Source organism: Cavia porcellus, unplaced genomic scaffold, assembly GCF_034190915.1.
Source record: "Cavia porcellus strain 051 isolate PalLab524CR breed Dunkin Hartley unplaced genomic scaffold, mCavPor4.1 scaffold_3, whole genome shotgun sequence".
Taxonomy (NCBI): Eukaryota; Metazoa; Chordata; class Mammalia; order Rodentia; family Caviidae; genus Cavia; species Cavia porcellus.
In genome coordinates this window covers 93,688,284-93,701,960 of record NW_026947486.1, presented here as the reverse complement: position 1 = coordinate 93,701,960, position 13,677 = coordinate 93,688,284, and the positions used below count along the sequence as shown (strand labels likewise).

Here is a 13,677-nt window from a genome sequence, read left to right as displayed (position 1 = left end):
AGGATTTTTATACATATCAAAATACCATGTTTTCACAGAACTCAGGTACACCACAAAGAAATCTGGATATGTGGTTTAACATTTACCACTGATTTTTTTAGCCTTAGTATCACAGGCAGAGGCTCTCAAAGAAGAAAATGACAGCCTCCGTTGGCAGCTAGATGCCTATCGCAATGAGGTAGAATTACTCAAGCAAGAACAAGGAAAAGCCCACAGAGAAGATGACCCAAACAAGGAGCAGCAGGTGAAACTCCTGCAACAGGCCCTACAAGGAATGCAGCAGGTACAGCCATCTTGGTTTTCTGCACATTTATTGGTGTGTCTTTTTCTTTTTTTTTATCGGTACCGGGGATCAAACTCAGGACCACACACTTGCAAGGCAGATGCTTATGCCGCTGAGCTAAATCCCCAGCCCCATTCTGCACATTTTTAAAGAGTTGCAGTTCTTCACCTGTAAAAGTGTCTCCTGCAAGAAAATAAAATATCAAATCTACTGTTCTTGATGTTGTAGTTGCTGACCTGACTAAGGAAGGGAATATGTAGCGTGGTTAATGCCGTATTCTGGTTAATGCAGACACAGCAGTGAATCTGGCTATTCAAAGAATAAGCATTCAATGAAAAATGCTTAACATTAAAATTACACTGGACATAATTGTGTCTTTTCTTTGTGCTTCAGAAGGTACTTTGGGATCTAGATATGGTCTCAGTGTCTTTATGAAGAACTTCAGTTATTTAAATATGAAAGAGTGCTGTTGAGTAAGTATTTAGATGATAGAAAGACAAATAATACAGACTTTTAGAAGGAATGGCAGGAATACTATCCTTGATTTGGTTCAGAATGGGGATATTATGAGTCTGTAAGTATCAGTGCTTTAGGTACATAATACCAATTTGTTTTTATTATGTTTTCACAATCATTTATGTGAATGAGCTTCCCTGCATGTAATTCCAAGTATAAAGGTAAAGTGTTACAAGTGCATCCAACTGCATTAGGTAGTAGGTGCTTAGTTAGTATCTAGAAGTTTGATGTAACTGTCACCCCAATGAGCCCACAATTTAAAAGATATCAGCATCTGCTTTCATGAAACTGAAGGAGTAGTGCTTCTGAGTAAGGGTACTATTCCTCTCCTGTCATGCCAGACTGCCAGCCATTTTCTGTACAACCTAAAATTGTGCAATAATTTTTAACTTTATGCCCTGGAATTATCTAGGCAAAGATAATTGCTGGTTGGAAATTATAAATGATGAGCAGGGAATCTCTTCTGGCACTAACCAGCCCCATGTTATTACTTCTGCCACCACTGTCTTTCTGTGTGGCAGGTAGCATCACATTAATATTTCACCTTTCCTATTAGCAAAATGTGTGAAGTAATGCTTACCTCCCCTTTATTGTCATCATGGAGTTTAATTAAAACACATAAATTATACCAAAGAACCTTAACCAAACCCATTATACTCTGTTTTGTAGCCCTTCCAATAGTCTTTTACAAGCCTTTGAAAAGTAAGACTTCAGAAATGTTTTCATTTTGTTTTTTCCTCTCCAACATTGATTTTGAAATCATTACACATAGGGACATTTCCAGCACTTAAATGCAATATGAAGATAATGAATATTTTTTCATTTTGTTACTTCAAAGACCTCAAAAAACTAAGTCTCTACCTCCTAAAAATTAATTTCACTCATTTGAATTACCTTTTATTGGGGAATAGCTTTATACTGAATGATAAAATTTCATCCATCTTATTTTAAATGATATATAGTACAATATGTGTTCAAGTACATGAACTCTGGTGTTGACCTAGCCTAGTTTTAAATATAGTTATGCCACTTCCTATCTGAATGGCCTTAGAAGCCATTTTACTTCTCTAAGTATCAAAGTTAATAATATAAGCTTATTGAGGCTTTAATTGGCTCATTTACAATGCTTAGTATATATTAGGTCCTCAACAAATAATACTTGTAATTATTAATAATGACAAGTCCGACTCCTTTCTTACTGATATAGAAAGTAACATAGGTGAAATGTGGATTCTTTATTACTTTACTTATGAAAAGTGAAGTTGACTTCACAAATGGGTATTTACAAGAATGCTTTACAACATTAAATTCACATCAACACAGCAATCAAAATATTTCCCACACAGCATTATCCTTATCCTTACCCCTCTCCAGAACAGGGACCTAGTAAAAGAAAGAATTCCTTAAATACGCCAGATGAAATAAAGTGAAAAGTAATAATTTTTCCAAATTCTACATGGCAAAAGAATTTTGCATGCTAGGGAAAGGTAAGGCAGGCTTGCCTGATATCTAACCTCAGCCAGAGCTTTTTAAGTGAAGTGTAGCTCTTAGTGACGTGATCATCTTTGGTCTTTCTTGTAGCATCTCCTCAAGGTCCAAGAGGAATACAAAAGGAAAGAAGCTGAACTGGAAAAAATCAAAGATGACAAGTTACAGGTGGAAAAAATGTTAGAAAATCTTAAAGAAAAGGTACAAGAGTCCTCAGTGAACCTTTTTCCTCTTCTCCTTTCCCTTTTTCTGTGACAATGAAAATGCCTAGGAATTTCTGTAGCAGAAATAAATATTAAAATTTTTGGCTGGCTGGGGATTTACAGCACAATTCCAGAATAATTCTTGTATCAAGGACACTTCTCTTAGATTTGAGTCTATGGCTTTTCTAAAGGTTCTAGATAGTAGATTTTTCAGTCAAGTCTGGGCATGGTGGCGTATGCCTGTAATCCCAGCACTCAGAAGGCTAATGCAGGAGAATCACAGTGAGCTCAAGGCCAGTCTGCATTACATTTCAAGACCGTGTCTCATAAAAACAAAAAAAGAAGGAAAGAAAGAAAAATAAAAACAGTCTATCCCTAAAGTGCCTCAGTCTTCCCTCTTGCAGGCCAGCATGCACATCTCTTTCCTGCCTCATCCTGTCAAGCAAACAGCAGGTGGAAATCTCATGTGACACGAAGTAACTTCAGCTGAGTATTTCATTAATGGAAGACACGCTGGGGCAACTAGAGCATTGAGGCTTAGTTTCTTTGCAGACAGTCCGTTTTGTGTAATAATGAACAGCCACAAGTGAGAATAATAGCTAGAACCTGAAAGGTTGGAAAGAAACAAGGAGACACAGTATTCTAAAGCTAGATAATAGCAACAGGGAAGGCAAGATGGGTCTTTATCAAGTGAGATCCTGCTATGGTTAGGACCATCAGTGAGGTCTGCTAACATCTGGATACACTGGTACATTACAACCATGAGTCGGGTGCCCAGTCTATTGAAGGAATATAAACTACCTCTTCTGTCTCCTCCATCCCTGAATACTCAGCTGAAGTTATTTTCTAAAAAAGAAGGGTCTTTGGCCAGAGCTCCGTAATTTTAATATCTTCTGATGAACACAAAAATTAGGAACTTGGACCAGGAGTCTGAAATCAACAATTACACAGTTGCTCAAGAGCTCCTGCTCTTTATCTTCTATGCTCAGCTCAGGAAGATGCAGTGCACTAAAGCCCAGGGTGTGTTTACCAGCACAAAGATATCCCCCAGAGTGCCATTAGGAACTGGCAACCTTGGTGTAGTTGAAACAAATGATCTAAAGTGTTTTCTTCTGAAGGCCATTTGCAATATGCTTTTAATTCTTCCACATCATAAAACCAACTCACTTTCCAGTTTTGTGGGTGCTATTAAAGAAACGAGCACAACCCCAGAGAAATTCATTTATCAAGCTTTTAATTGAAAAGTGCCAAAGCTGTGCTACTTATCAGGCCTTGCCTCATACTATCACAGTTTCTAAATTGTCCCAGAGCTGCTACACAGCTGAGTTTCACTATACACATAAAATGGAGTGTGTAACCAGAAGACAGTAGATAGATGTGGCATTATGCTAATGACATTATGCTCAGAATCACTCATTAGGATTGACATCACAAATTGACTTAAGGACATTTTTATGTAAGTAGCATTACGCTTTGTAAAGAGTTTCATTTAAAGAAACAAGAGGTCAAATGGCATAGAAGAAACTTGCCATGCTGTGCCTGAGGATAAATGTTTCCCATTGTGAAACTGAATATACCATAAAGTGGCTGCCAAACAGAACAAGGAGATCCAACTGATAATCAAAACACAGTGAGTCAGAATATGTTTTTTCTTGTTATTTTAAGCAAAGCATCTTTCAGAAGAATTTATGACAGTTCATTATAAACTGATCTTCTCTGGGAAGCTGATTTGTTACCAAATATCACAACCTGACACAATTAGGTTAGGAAGCAAAGTACCATCACATAAGATGGCAAAAAATAATTTCAGGCTGAAAGGAAAGCAAAAGTTTCAGTGAAGAGGGATCCTTTTTCCTTGGTTTGGTTTGAGTTTCTTGACAGTAAGCCACACTGTGAGTTTTCGTCAATGTCAGTCCCAATATAACAATGGGACTTATGTTTATCTTACTGCAGAAAAAAACTAGCTCTTTGAATCTACTAGTCAAATTTGACATAAGAAACATCCTTTCAATATGTCTTCTAATTTTTTTTAAATACCAGCTATAATAAAATCAAAATCAAGTTTCAGTAAGGTCCCAGTTCTATTCAAAATGGCTAAGACTTCTTAGGAAATCATAACATCTTAAATAAATTCCAACCCATTAAACTCTCACACTTAAGAAATGGCTTACTGGATCACTTAATATTTTAAAGGTGTTAGAAACAGATGTGAGTCTGGGGCTTTGGTTTAAATCTTAACTTGGCATAATTGTTACTGCCTGGGTTGAATTCTAAAGGCCAAAGATTGAGTAAGTCATCAAAGGGTCTCCCTCTGACTATGGCCAGGAAGCCTGGAAACCCACAAAACAATATGGCTTGCAGCAGAGACCATTCATTTAATTCAGAGATGCATCTGGGAAGCTTTGAAGGCACCTTTAAAGAAAACAGAAGGATTCCTGCCTCTTCCAAGGGCTTGTAGAAGGGAAGAAGTGACAAAGCAGCCGAGTCTGAGTCAGCCATGAGCTGCCCCTGCAAGGAGCAATTGCCCAGCGTTTTCTTTTACAAAAGTAAATGACTGAAGCAGCGATTTCTTTTATTCTTTCTTTTGAATGCTCCTCCTGAACATATATAATGCAGAAATATGTTCTCAAGATCCAAGATAGAAAGAAAGGTTCACAAATGATCAGGAGGCATTTTTTTTTTTAGTGTGGTTGCTGGGCTTGGATTTCACTGACGTATCCCATTAAATCTACCAACTACACTAAGCAAGATAAAATTTCAATACAAAAGAAAGCCATTAACTAATGATATTTTGATCATGGTCATTTCTTGCTGTAAAGTCAAAAATATTCGAACAGATGATGTGCTTACTAGAAAGAAGAATGGGAAACAATCACTAGTCAATAGATAGAACCTCTGATTTTTAGTTCAGAAGGCAATAGTTTAGGACTTGTGAGTAGATTGGCTATATTACAAAATTGTTCATTCAGAGGAGACTCACCATTAGCTGACAGTAAACCTAAAAGTTACAGCAAAAAAAAAGAGTGATCCTCTTAATAGTGAATGACCTGGGGTGAAATACTGGCAATGTAATCTTAGTCTACTTACCTAATTTACATGATAACTTTATTTGTGTTATCTGTAGAATAGAAGCAATGCATATGTAATGGTACCTGACATCAAGTTAGTACACAATAAATGTTGAGTCTGGTTCCCCAGATTCCTTGTATAGAGTCAAGAATGATGAAAGCAGGATAAAAAAACTGGTAAAGACAAATGTTTAGATTTTTCTGTTTTGAATCATATAAAGATGCTTTGGAATATCTGTGGTGCTTTTGTAATTCATGCTATTTTGCCCTTATTTGATTATCCACACTGAACAATACTGTTTTTATGGTCCTGTGTTTAAAAGGTCCTTGTTGTATAGTTAATAGAAACCAACTCTGTCACCAAATAGTGAAGTGACCCAGGAAGCATGTTATTCCCACAGGAAAACTGTACTTCTAGATTGTGTGCATCAAGCCAGGAAAGTGACTACCCTCTTGAGAAGACCATGAATGGCAGTCCTATCAAATCTGAACGTGAAGCACTGCTAGTGGGTAAGGAAACTAACACACTCATAAGATGTAGTACAGGTGGGAAGGGGTTTACTCACAATTGATATGCACATGCTAAGCATTTATGAAGCAGGACAGCATACAAACTCAGAGTCCTGAAGATGATAGGGTAAGAGCAAGTACAGGTTTCCATAAAATCTATAGGAGCAGCTCCCTACCCTCTTGAGGCTCCTTAAAACCCCTGCCACATCAAGTGTTTCTGCACAAGCATGTTAAGAGAAGGTCAGCTGCAAAAGCACACTGTGGTTCTGTTTAATTCTCTGTGCAAGGGTAGCCGAGCCCTCTCACAGCCACTCAGGGGACTACTGCAGTGTTGAGCAAAGAGCATTTTTTCCAGATGAGACTCTGGATCAGGTGTCTGCACCTCAAGTTTTTCAGGCTACTGGCTGAGCCATTGTTACTTATGACACTTCTGACACCAAATAAGAGGGTAATTTTTTGCCTCCTGACACCAAATACATACTACCTTTGCTAACTACACTATTTCTCCAACTTCAACTGGGTGTCCTACCATTCAACTCAATTAAATTCTGACTCCCACTAGTCAGAGTTAAGTTACTTTCATATTCCACAGGTATAGGGGCTAAGTCTCACAAATCTGTCCTTATTTTAGATACCACTCTCAGATATCAGCTCCCCAGATGTGTCAGTCAGCTTTTCTTTACTATCGAAAGTAGCTGTGATAATCAGCATATAAAAAGAAAGAGGATATTTTGGATCACAGTTTTAGAGCTTTCAGTCCATGATTGATTGGCCTCGTTAATTTTGGACCTGTGACAAGACAGCATATCATGGCAGCAGTGTGTGGCAAAACCATTTACTTTGCAGCCAGGTTGCAAAAGGGATGGGGCAGGGCTGGGGTCCCAGTGCCTCTTTGTGGGTGTGCCCCCAGTGGTCAGAAGACCTCCTAACAGGTCCCACCTCTTAAGGCTTTTAGCACCTCTCAACAGTGCTGTGAGATAGGGACCACGCCTTTTCATATTGGCCTATGGAGGACACTCCAGATGTGAATTGCAGCTCCAACTTCCCCATAATACTGTTCGATTTGGCTAGAGTAAGAAGGTGCCATAACTGCCACCCCACAAGTTCAATAATTTGCTAGAACAGCTCACAGAGCTCAGGAAAGTACTTACTTCCTATTACTAGTTTATCTTAAAGGACACAACTTAGGACAACCAAATGGAAGAGATGCATGGAGCATGGCCCTAGGAGGGGTTCTATAGTCGTATGTTGGCTCACAAACTTAATTCTTTCCATGATTCAGGTAGAAAACCCATTTGGACAAGAACCAAATCAAATTCAATGGTTGGTTTAATGGTGACCTTATAGGAAAATTTGATTTAGTTCACTTCCATTTCAGTTTGTGACCAGAATTGTGGGAAAAGTTAAGTTTGTGAACTGAGGTACCATTACATATCCTTTCTGGGCATGCCACCCTCCCCACATTGTGATGTGCTCACCAACTGGGAAACTCTGAACTCCATCAATTAGAAGCATCTAGCAAGGTTTCATTATATAGGTGTGGTTAGAGGGAAGTACTGAAAGTTCTAACCCTCTAACATTCCTCTCTCTTACTAGCAGCCAGTCACCAACCTGAAGGGCACCCCAGCCATTCATAAACATACAAAAGATACTCTGTCACTCCAGTAATTCCAGAGTTTTAGGAGCTGCATGCCAGGATCCAGGACAACTAGCAAATATTTATTTCTTTACTACTCACATTGACAGATGATTCAAGAGGCTGGATGTGGTGTGCTGGACAGTGGTGGGCTCTGATGAAACAAATACTAGTATGAAGTATTGCTCTCATTATATAAAAATTCACTCAGAAAGTCAAGATAGCAGAAGTGGTTCAAGAATCAGGCAGACCTATCTTGCCATGTTGACCCCACCATGCTTTCTTGAGCTTCAGTTCCTCTCTCTGGATGGTAATGTCACCAATCTGAGGAGCAGAGCGGTTGCAGGTATTACGTATGATAATTAGCCTAAATCACTCAGCACCAGAGAGGCCCCTTCTAACACTGAACAGTGCTATTCACAGATGTTTATTGGCTTTATATTCCATTTGGAGAACAGTGGCAGATTGAAATTCTAAAATATTCAGTCATTTAGGTGGGCCAGTTAATCCCAGATGCCTTATATGAAGGTGAGCCACACAGCAGCCATGCTCTAGTCTCCAGAATCCTCCACACTGACTGCCTTCTGCATATTTTCAAAACATACCTTCCTCCTGTGGTAATGGGTATCTCACTCACTTAGCGCTTTGATATGTTAATCAAGATGCACAAAGGGATCTGCCATTGAGGCCTCAGGAAAAGGGACAACTTTCAAGGTTTTCCAACTCAGTTTTTAACAAATCAGCATAGCAAAAGACATGTCAGAGAAGTGCTTGGTGTAGGAAGCCTCTGTAATGGATAGCCTGAGGGGGAAAATGATCCTTAAAAATAAGTGACTCTTGTTCTGTGTTTTAAAGAATGTAGTCTTGGCCTGACAGAGAGAAAGAGAAATCTATTTTTTTAAAAATCTGTTCTGTGAATGTTAACTCACAAAAACTGCTCGGTGTCTTTAAACTATGGAGTTATTTCTTGGCATTTGACAGTCTTTTTTGGCTGTAGCATCTAGAATTTCTTTCAACGTGTACTGTCTTCTTCAGAATTTAAATTTGTCAACTACTATCATGTTGAGAAATTTAATTTACCTAGCCTTTAAAGAATAATGTCATGTTAGAAGCAGCAGCATCCATTTTGAGCAGATTTTGAGCTCCTCCATCAGTTTCTCCTAAAGTCCTCCAAACAGTCTCTTTGCCATCCAATACTTGAAAGATTTTTTTTCAAACAACTGACTTCACTTCAAGCTACAAACTTGTGCTATTCTTTGTCAGTTTTGTAGAGGAACAGAAAAGTGGTAGTTTATAAACCAAATAAGACTTCATTTTTTTCCTGGCAGTTTTCAGCAAACACAATTCTGGGTCTGTTCAGTGTCCAAAGATCTTATAAAAGGGGATGAATTCAAAATAGTTTAAATAGTATATAGTACTTTTGAGCATTTTTCCCTTCTTGCCAGAGAAAGAGTACAATAATTAAATTAATGGACAGAATAATTAAGGCAGTTAGAGCAGCTGCTAATCATCACCCCAGAGTCAGGGTGAGTAAAAGTCAGGTGTATCCCTGTAGGCCGCCAACTGCCTTAAGAATTCTGTTATGTGAAGAGATTCAGGACTGTAAGCACAGCATGCTAGTGACCACTAGAGTCAGCCATGAATGGAATGTTTAGCTTTTCTCTAAAGAGCTACTCACAAAATAAAACGCAAACATAATCAGCAGATTCTGTCATGAGAAGCACTAAGTTAATCAACAAAGTACCTGATGTGTATGTTTGCCCCAACACCAAGACATTAGAGAGACTAAAGTCTAATTTTAAAAAGTTGGCCTTCTAGGTGTAGAAAAAAACTGCAAAAGTATAGCATAATCTAAAGTCATTATTAAATTCCAGAACTAAAATATCCCTTAACCACATGTTATGGAAATGACTGCTTTTTTTTTTTTTTTAATCATTACCGGGGATCGAACTCACAACTGCCTGCTTGCAAGGCAGGTACTTATGCCTCTGAGCTGAATCCCCAGCCCTGGAAATGACTGCTTACATGCCAGCTTTTCTGCCTGATGCAGTACAGTAAAAGGCAGCATGTGTAGTGATTAAGAGCAAAGGTCTGAGTTCAAATACTAGCTCTGCCACTTAGCAGCTGTGTGATCTTGATCTTTCCTTTCCTGGTTGCTTCAACTTTCTTTGTCTCAGTGTCCTCATCTGTGAAATGGGGAATACCTACCACATAAGGTTACTATAAAGGTTAAATGAACATATATAAATTCAGAGTAGTGCCCAGTTCATTTATGTAGTACATGTTTAGGTGTTACGCATGCATTAGTTCTCTGTCACTTGAAATATCTCAAGGAATGCCATGCTCAAATGTAACCTCTGGGATTATCTCTATAGGGATTATCTCTACATTCCTTCATGTTCACCCATTTGGAGCAAGCATTGAATACATCTGTTCCTACTTGCACCGTCTTGATAATAAGGTATGTGGGGACTGCAAGGGGAGACCCAGGGGATGTAGGTCTCTTTGAGACCTTACTTGCTTCAGGCATAAGTAGGCTATTAGTTATTGATCTAAGGAAGTTTCTTTCACTTGCTGTCTCACTGTGATTCAGTGAGCTTCTTTCTTGCAAGAGGGATGACTAACTGTCCAGGATGGTGTAGGACTGAACAATTTCCTTGCACTTGAGGCTTTAGGTGCTAAAACTATGAAAGTTTAGGGCAAGGTTGAATAAGTGGGCCACCTTACTTTCAAGATACATCTGAGAATTTTCCTCCCTTCTCTTGATTTACATAATGACTGTAAACCAGCTTTCCTGCCCGTCCAACTTTTGTCCTGGGCCCTTTTCCATGAGCAAATGTTGATTTTTCAAAATTGGCTTATGGCAAATATGCCTCCCACTATCGCTAATGTATTATCTACTATGAAATAACTAAGGAAAGGACAAAAAGTGTTGGAACAAGAAGCTGAGCGTTTCAGCCAAGCCCTGATGCTCAGTCTCACAGTTAGGAAGGTGGCTACTAATACAAAGATGACTACCTAAAACAAGCCCTAAAAGTACTTTTTGTATTAAGGTTGGGGGGGGGGGCATGTGTCTGTCTGTCTGTCTGTCTGTCTGTCTCACTGTATAGGAAGTGAAAAAAGAGAAACAACACATAGAAGTAGGAACACAGAGCACTGCACATTCCTGTTACTTCGAAAGTGAATGCATGTGTGAAGAATTCTGCGTCCTTCCCCTCCCAAAAGCCTTGGCAGCTTCGGAAGGTCTCAGATAGCACCTCCAACACTGAGCAGCCATCATTAAGCTGACCATATGCCCAAACCCTTCCATGCAGCTGATAACAGCTTTTTCCAGTAGCAAGCTCAGTGAACAGGGACTCGCAGTCACAGCAGAGGAATACCACTGCCTGAAAGCCGCTCTACCAACACACATAAATGCCCAAGAAAGCTGAGCATATTAAGTCATACACACACACTAACACACAGCACACCATCATCATCATTGTCATCATCCTGTAGTAAGACAGCACTGGCAAAGAAGACACAACTGAGAGCATGAGACTGCTTTGGCATGGAGGGTATTCTTTCTGCCCTGCAGATCTGCACCAGTGATGTGGAATGCCTCATGAGTAGACTCCAGCATACCTTCAAGCAAGAAATGACAGGAGTTGGAGCCAGTCTGGAGAAGAGATGGAAATTCTGTGGGTTTGAGGGCTTGAAACTGACCTGAATTTCTTTGCCTGCCAACCTGGGATCCTGAAAATAAATATGTGTTGGACAAGGTTAGGAAGTAATTTGTATTTTCAATGAATTTCAAGTGGAATTTGCTTTAAATTTGTCAGTTCATTCCTGGACTATCTCTTGAGTTACAATAAGGATCCTAGAACAGCACCACGAGCTACAGGTCCTAAAAAATTGCCTCAAACTTCAAGTGCTGTAACTCCCTCCCTTCTGCCAATTGGTTGTCTTTTCTTACTAGTAGTATTGAAAAAGTCCTGAGACTAAAAAAGTATTTGGAGTGTTTTCAGTGTCTGTACTGCTGTTGTAGACCTCGGTATTTTTTAAAAACCCTGTTAACTGAAATGTTTTAATGATTTGTATGTGATTTGTGTTTCCAAACTTTTCATGTTAATGTTGCTGCTAGCGGCAATAGGAATAACAGGTGTGCTAAGTACTCTGTGTAACTGCCATTGTCTTTCCAACCCCTAGTAGACCAGTAAATGAATAACAACACATCAGCGTCTTCTAGATGGTGCTTACCAGGTTGACCTTTGAAACAAGAAAGCATGGTGTGTGGCTTTTTGTAAAATTACTCTGAACCAAAAGTTGACAAATGTTCCAAAGTTATTTTCTCCAGTAGATAAAAAGGTCTATTTCAGAATTTAAAAAAATAAAAATATATGTCTTCACAGAAAGCAAGTATTCAGTATGACTAGCATGTGTTTATACTATTCAAAACCTCTTGTAAATAGTCTGCTTTTAAAGGAGGGCATGGTTGGTTTTCTACAAATTAAAACATATTCACATATGGACACATGTGCACACACATTAGCAGAGGAAGTTATTTCAATACTTTCTCCCTTGTGGCCTTCTCAAATGTGTTGGTCTCTATTTTCTGCTACCAGTGTGTTGAACTGCAAACTGTGTACTGCTCTAAATACTATGTTTATTTCATGCTGAATGTTTGTAAAGAGTTGATATGAGCATAATAGTAATGAACTAATGGGTAAATAATGAGCCAGAGTGTGTGAGGCTTCCTACAAATTGGTCTGCTGCGCCTGGAGTGTTGATTGCTGGGGATACTTCCAGTTCTAAAATGCCCAAACAGCAGGCTGCAAAGGTGGCATGGAAATGGACCACTGAGGAAGTTCTGCTTGGTAGGTAAGGAAAGGAAAGGACAGGGCTTTGGAGCTAACACCTGAGGCAGAGATAGTGTTTTATTTATTTATTTTCGTGGTAGTAGCAGTGGGGCTTAGAACACAAGCATGCCCTCCCTTGAACCGCCTCAAAGGTAAGAGGATGCACTGAATAAGCAAAGCCAATGGAGAGTATTTCAGAAAAATGCTTTGTAAATGAAATGCCACTAGTGTTCAAAGTTGTATTTTTAAAAGATAAATATTCCTTTATTTATAACCTAAGTTTGTGTTTTGTTTTGACTAACTTGTTTTCTAAGTGACCCTTTAGTAGATCACCTCAGTTTCTCCCTTTGTATCACCAGGCTGTTAGAAGAAGATGCCAAATCTACTTGACAGCTAGAAACAGCTTCCCTTAGCAGCCCATTTCTGCCCAAACTGGCTTTCCCTCAGGCACCCCACTATGACCCCAGAGGAAGCTTGGGTTCTATTTACACTAGCTTCCTCTCTGAAGCACCTGTGTCATCAACACAGTAGAAAATGTGGGTTCACCAGTCTGGGGCTCCCAGGATGCCTTCTTTTAAATAATGCCTAGGAAATAGGGCTGGGGATTTAGCTCAGTGGCATAAGCGCCTACCTGGCAAGTGCAAGGTCCTAAGTTCCATCCCAGGTACCACAAAAACAAAAAAAGAAACCTAGGAAATGAAGACAGTTTTTTAAGGTAACAGCTGCCCTGCCCAAATACCTCACCCTCCTTTGTTTACACTGCAAACTGTTTCTGTTACACCTGCCACTTTGATCCAGAGATATCTCCCAGTGTATTGAATATATTAGCTCTGATGGTTAATTTTCTGTGTCAACTTGACCATTTCTATGGTACCACTCCAGTATAGATGTTGGCGTGAAGATATTTTTCAGATGTGATTAACATTTAAACCAATTAACTTTGAGTGAATCAGAGTACCTACTAGAATGTGAGTGGACCTCATCTAATCAGTTAAAGGACTTACGAGGAGAGACTAAGGTCCCCTGAGGAATGAATTCTGCCTCCAGGCTACCTTTAGACTCAAAACTGCAAGATCAATCCTGCCCTCTTGCCAGAAATTTTCAGCCTGCTGGCCAACCCTCAAACTTGGCAACC

The 13,677-nt window shown here is 39.3% G+C and overlaps 1 protein-coding gene across 5 annotated transcripts in view; it reads left to right on the top strand.

Annotated features, from left to right (window-relative positions):
• Window positions 1-12,102, top strand: part of Enox2 (ecto-NOX disulfide-thiol exchanger 2) — a 290,611-nt gene extending 278,509 nt beyond the window's left edge. For all 5 annotated transcript variants that reach the window (XM_063246421.1, XM_063246423.1, XM_063246424.1 and 2 more), the window contains 5 exons: window positions 102-283; window positions 2,381-2,488; window positions 5,960-6,068; window positions 10,080-10,165; window positions 11,282-12,102. In XM_063246421.1, the coding sequence (XP_063102491.1) occupies window positions 102-283; window positions 2,381-2,488; window positions 5,960-6,068; window positions 10,080-10,165; window positions 11,282-11,413 (617 nt within the window). In that variant the 3' untranslated portion in view covers window positions 11,414-12,102. The remainder of the gene's footprint in view (window positions 1-101; window positions 284-2,380; window positions 2,489-5,959; window positions 6,069-10,079; window positions 10,166-11,281) is intronic.
• The last annotated feature ends 1,575 nt before the right edge of the window (window positions 12,103-13,677 follow it).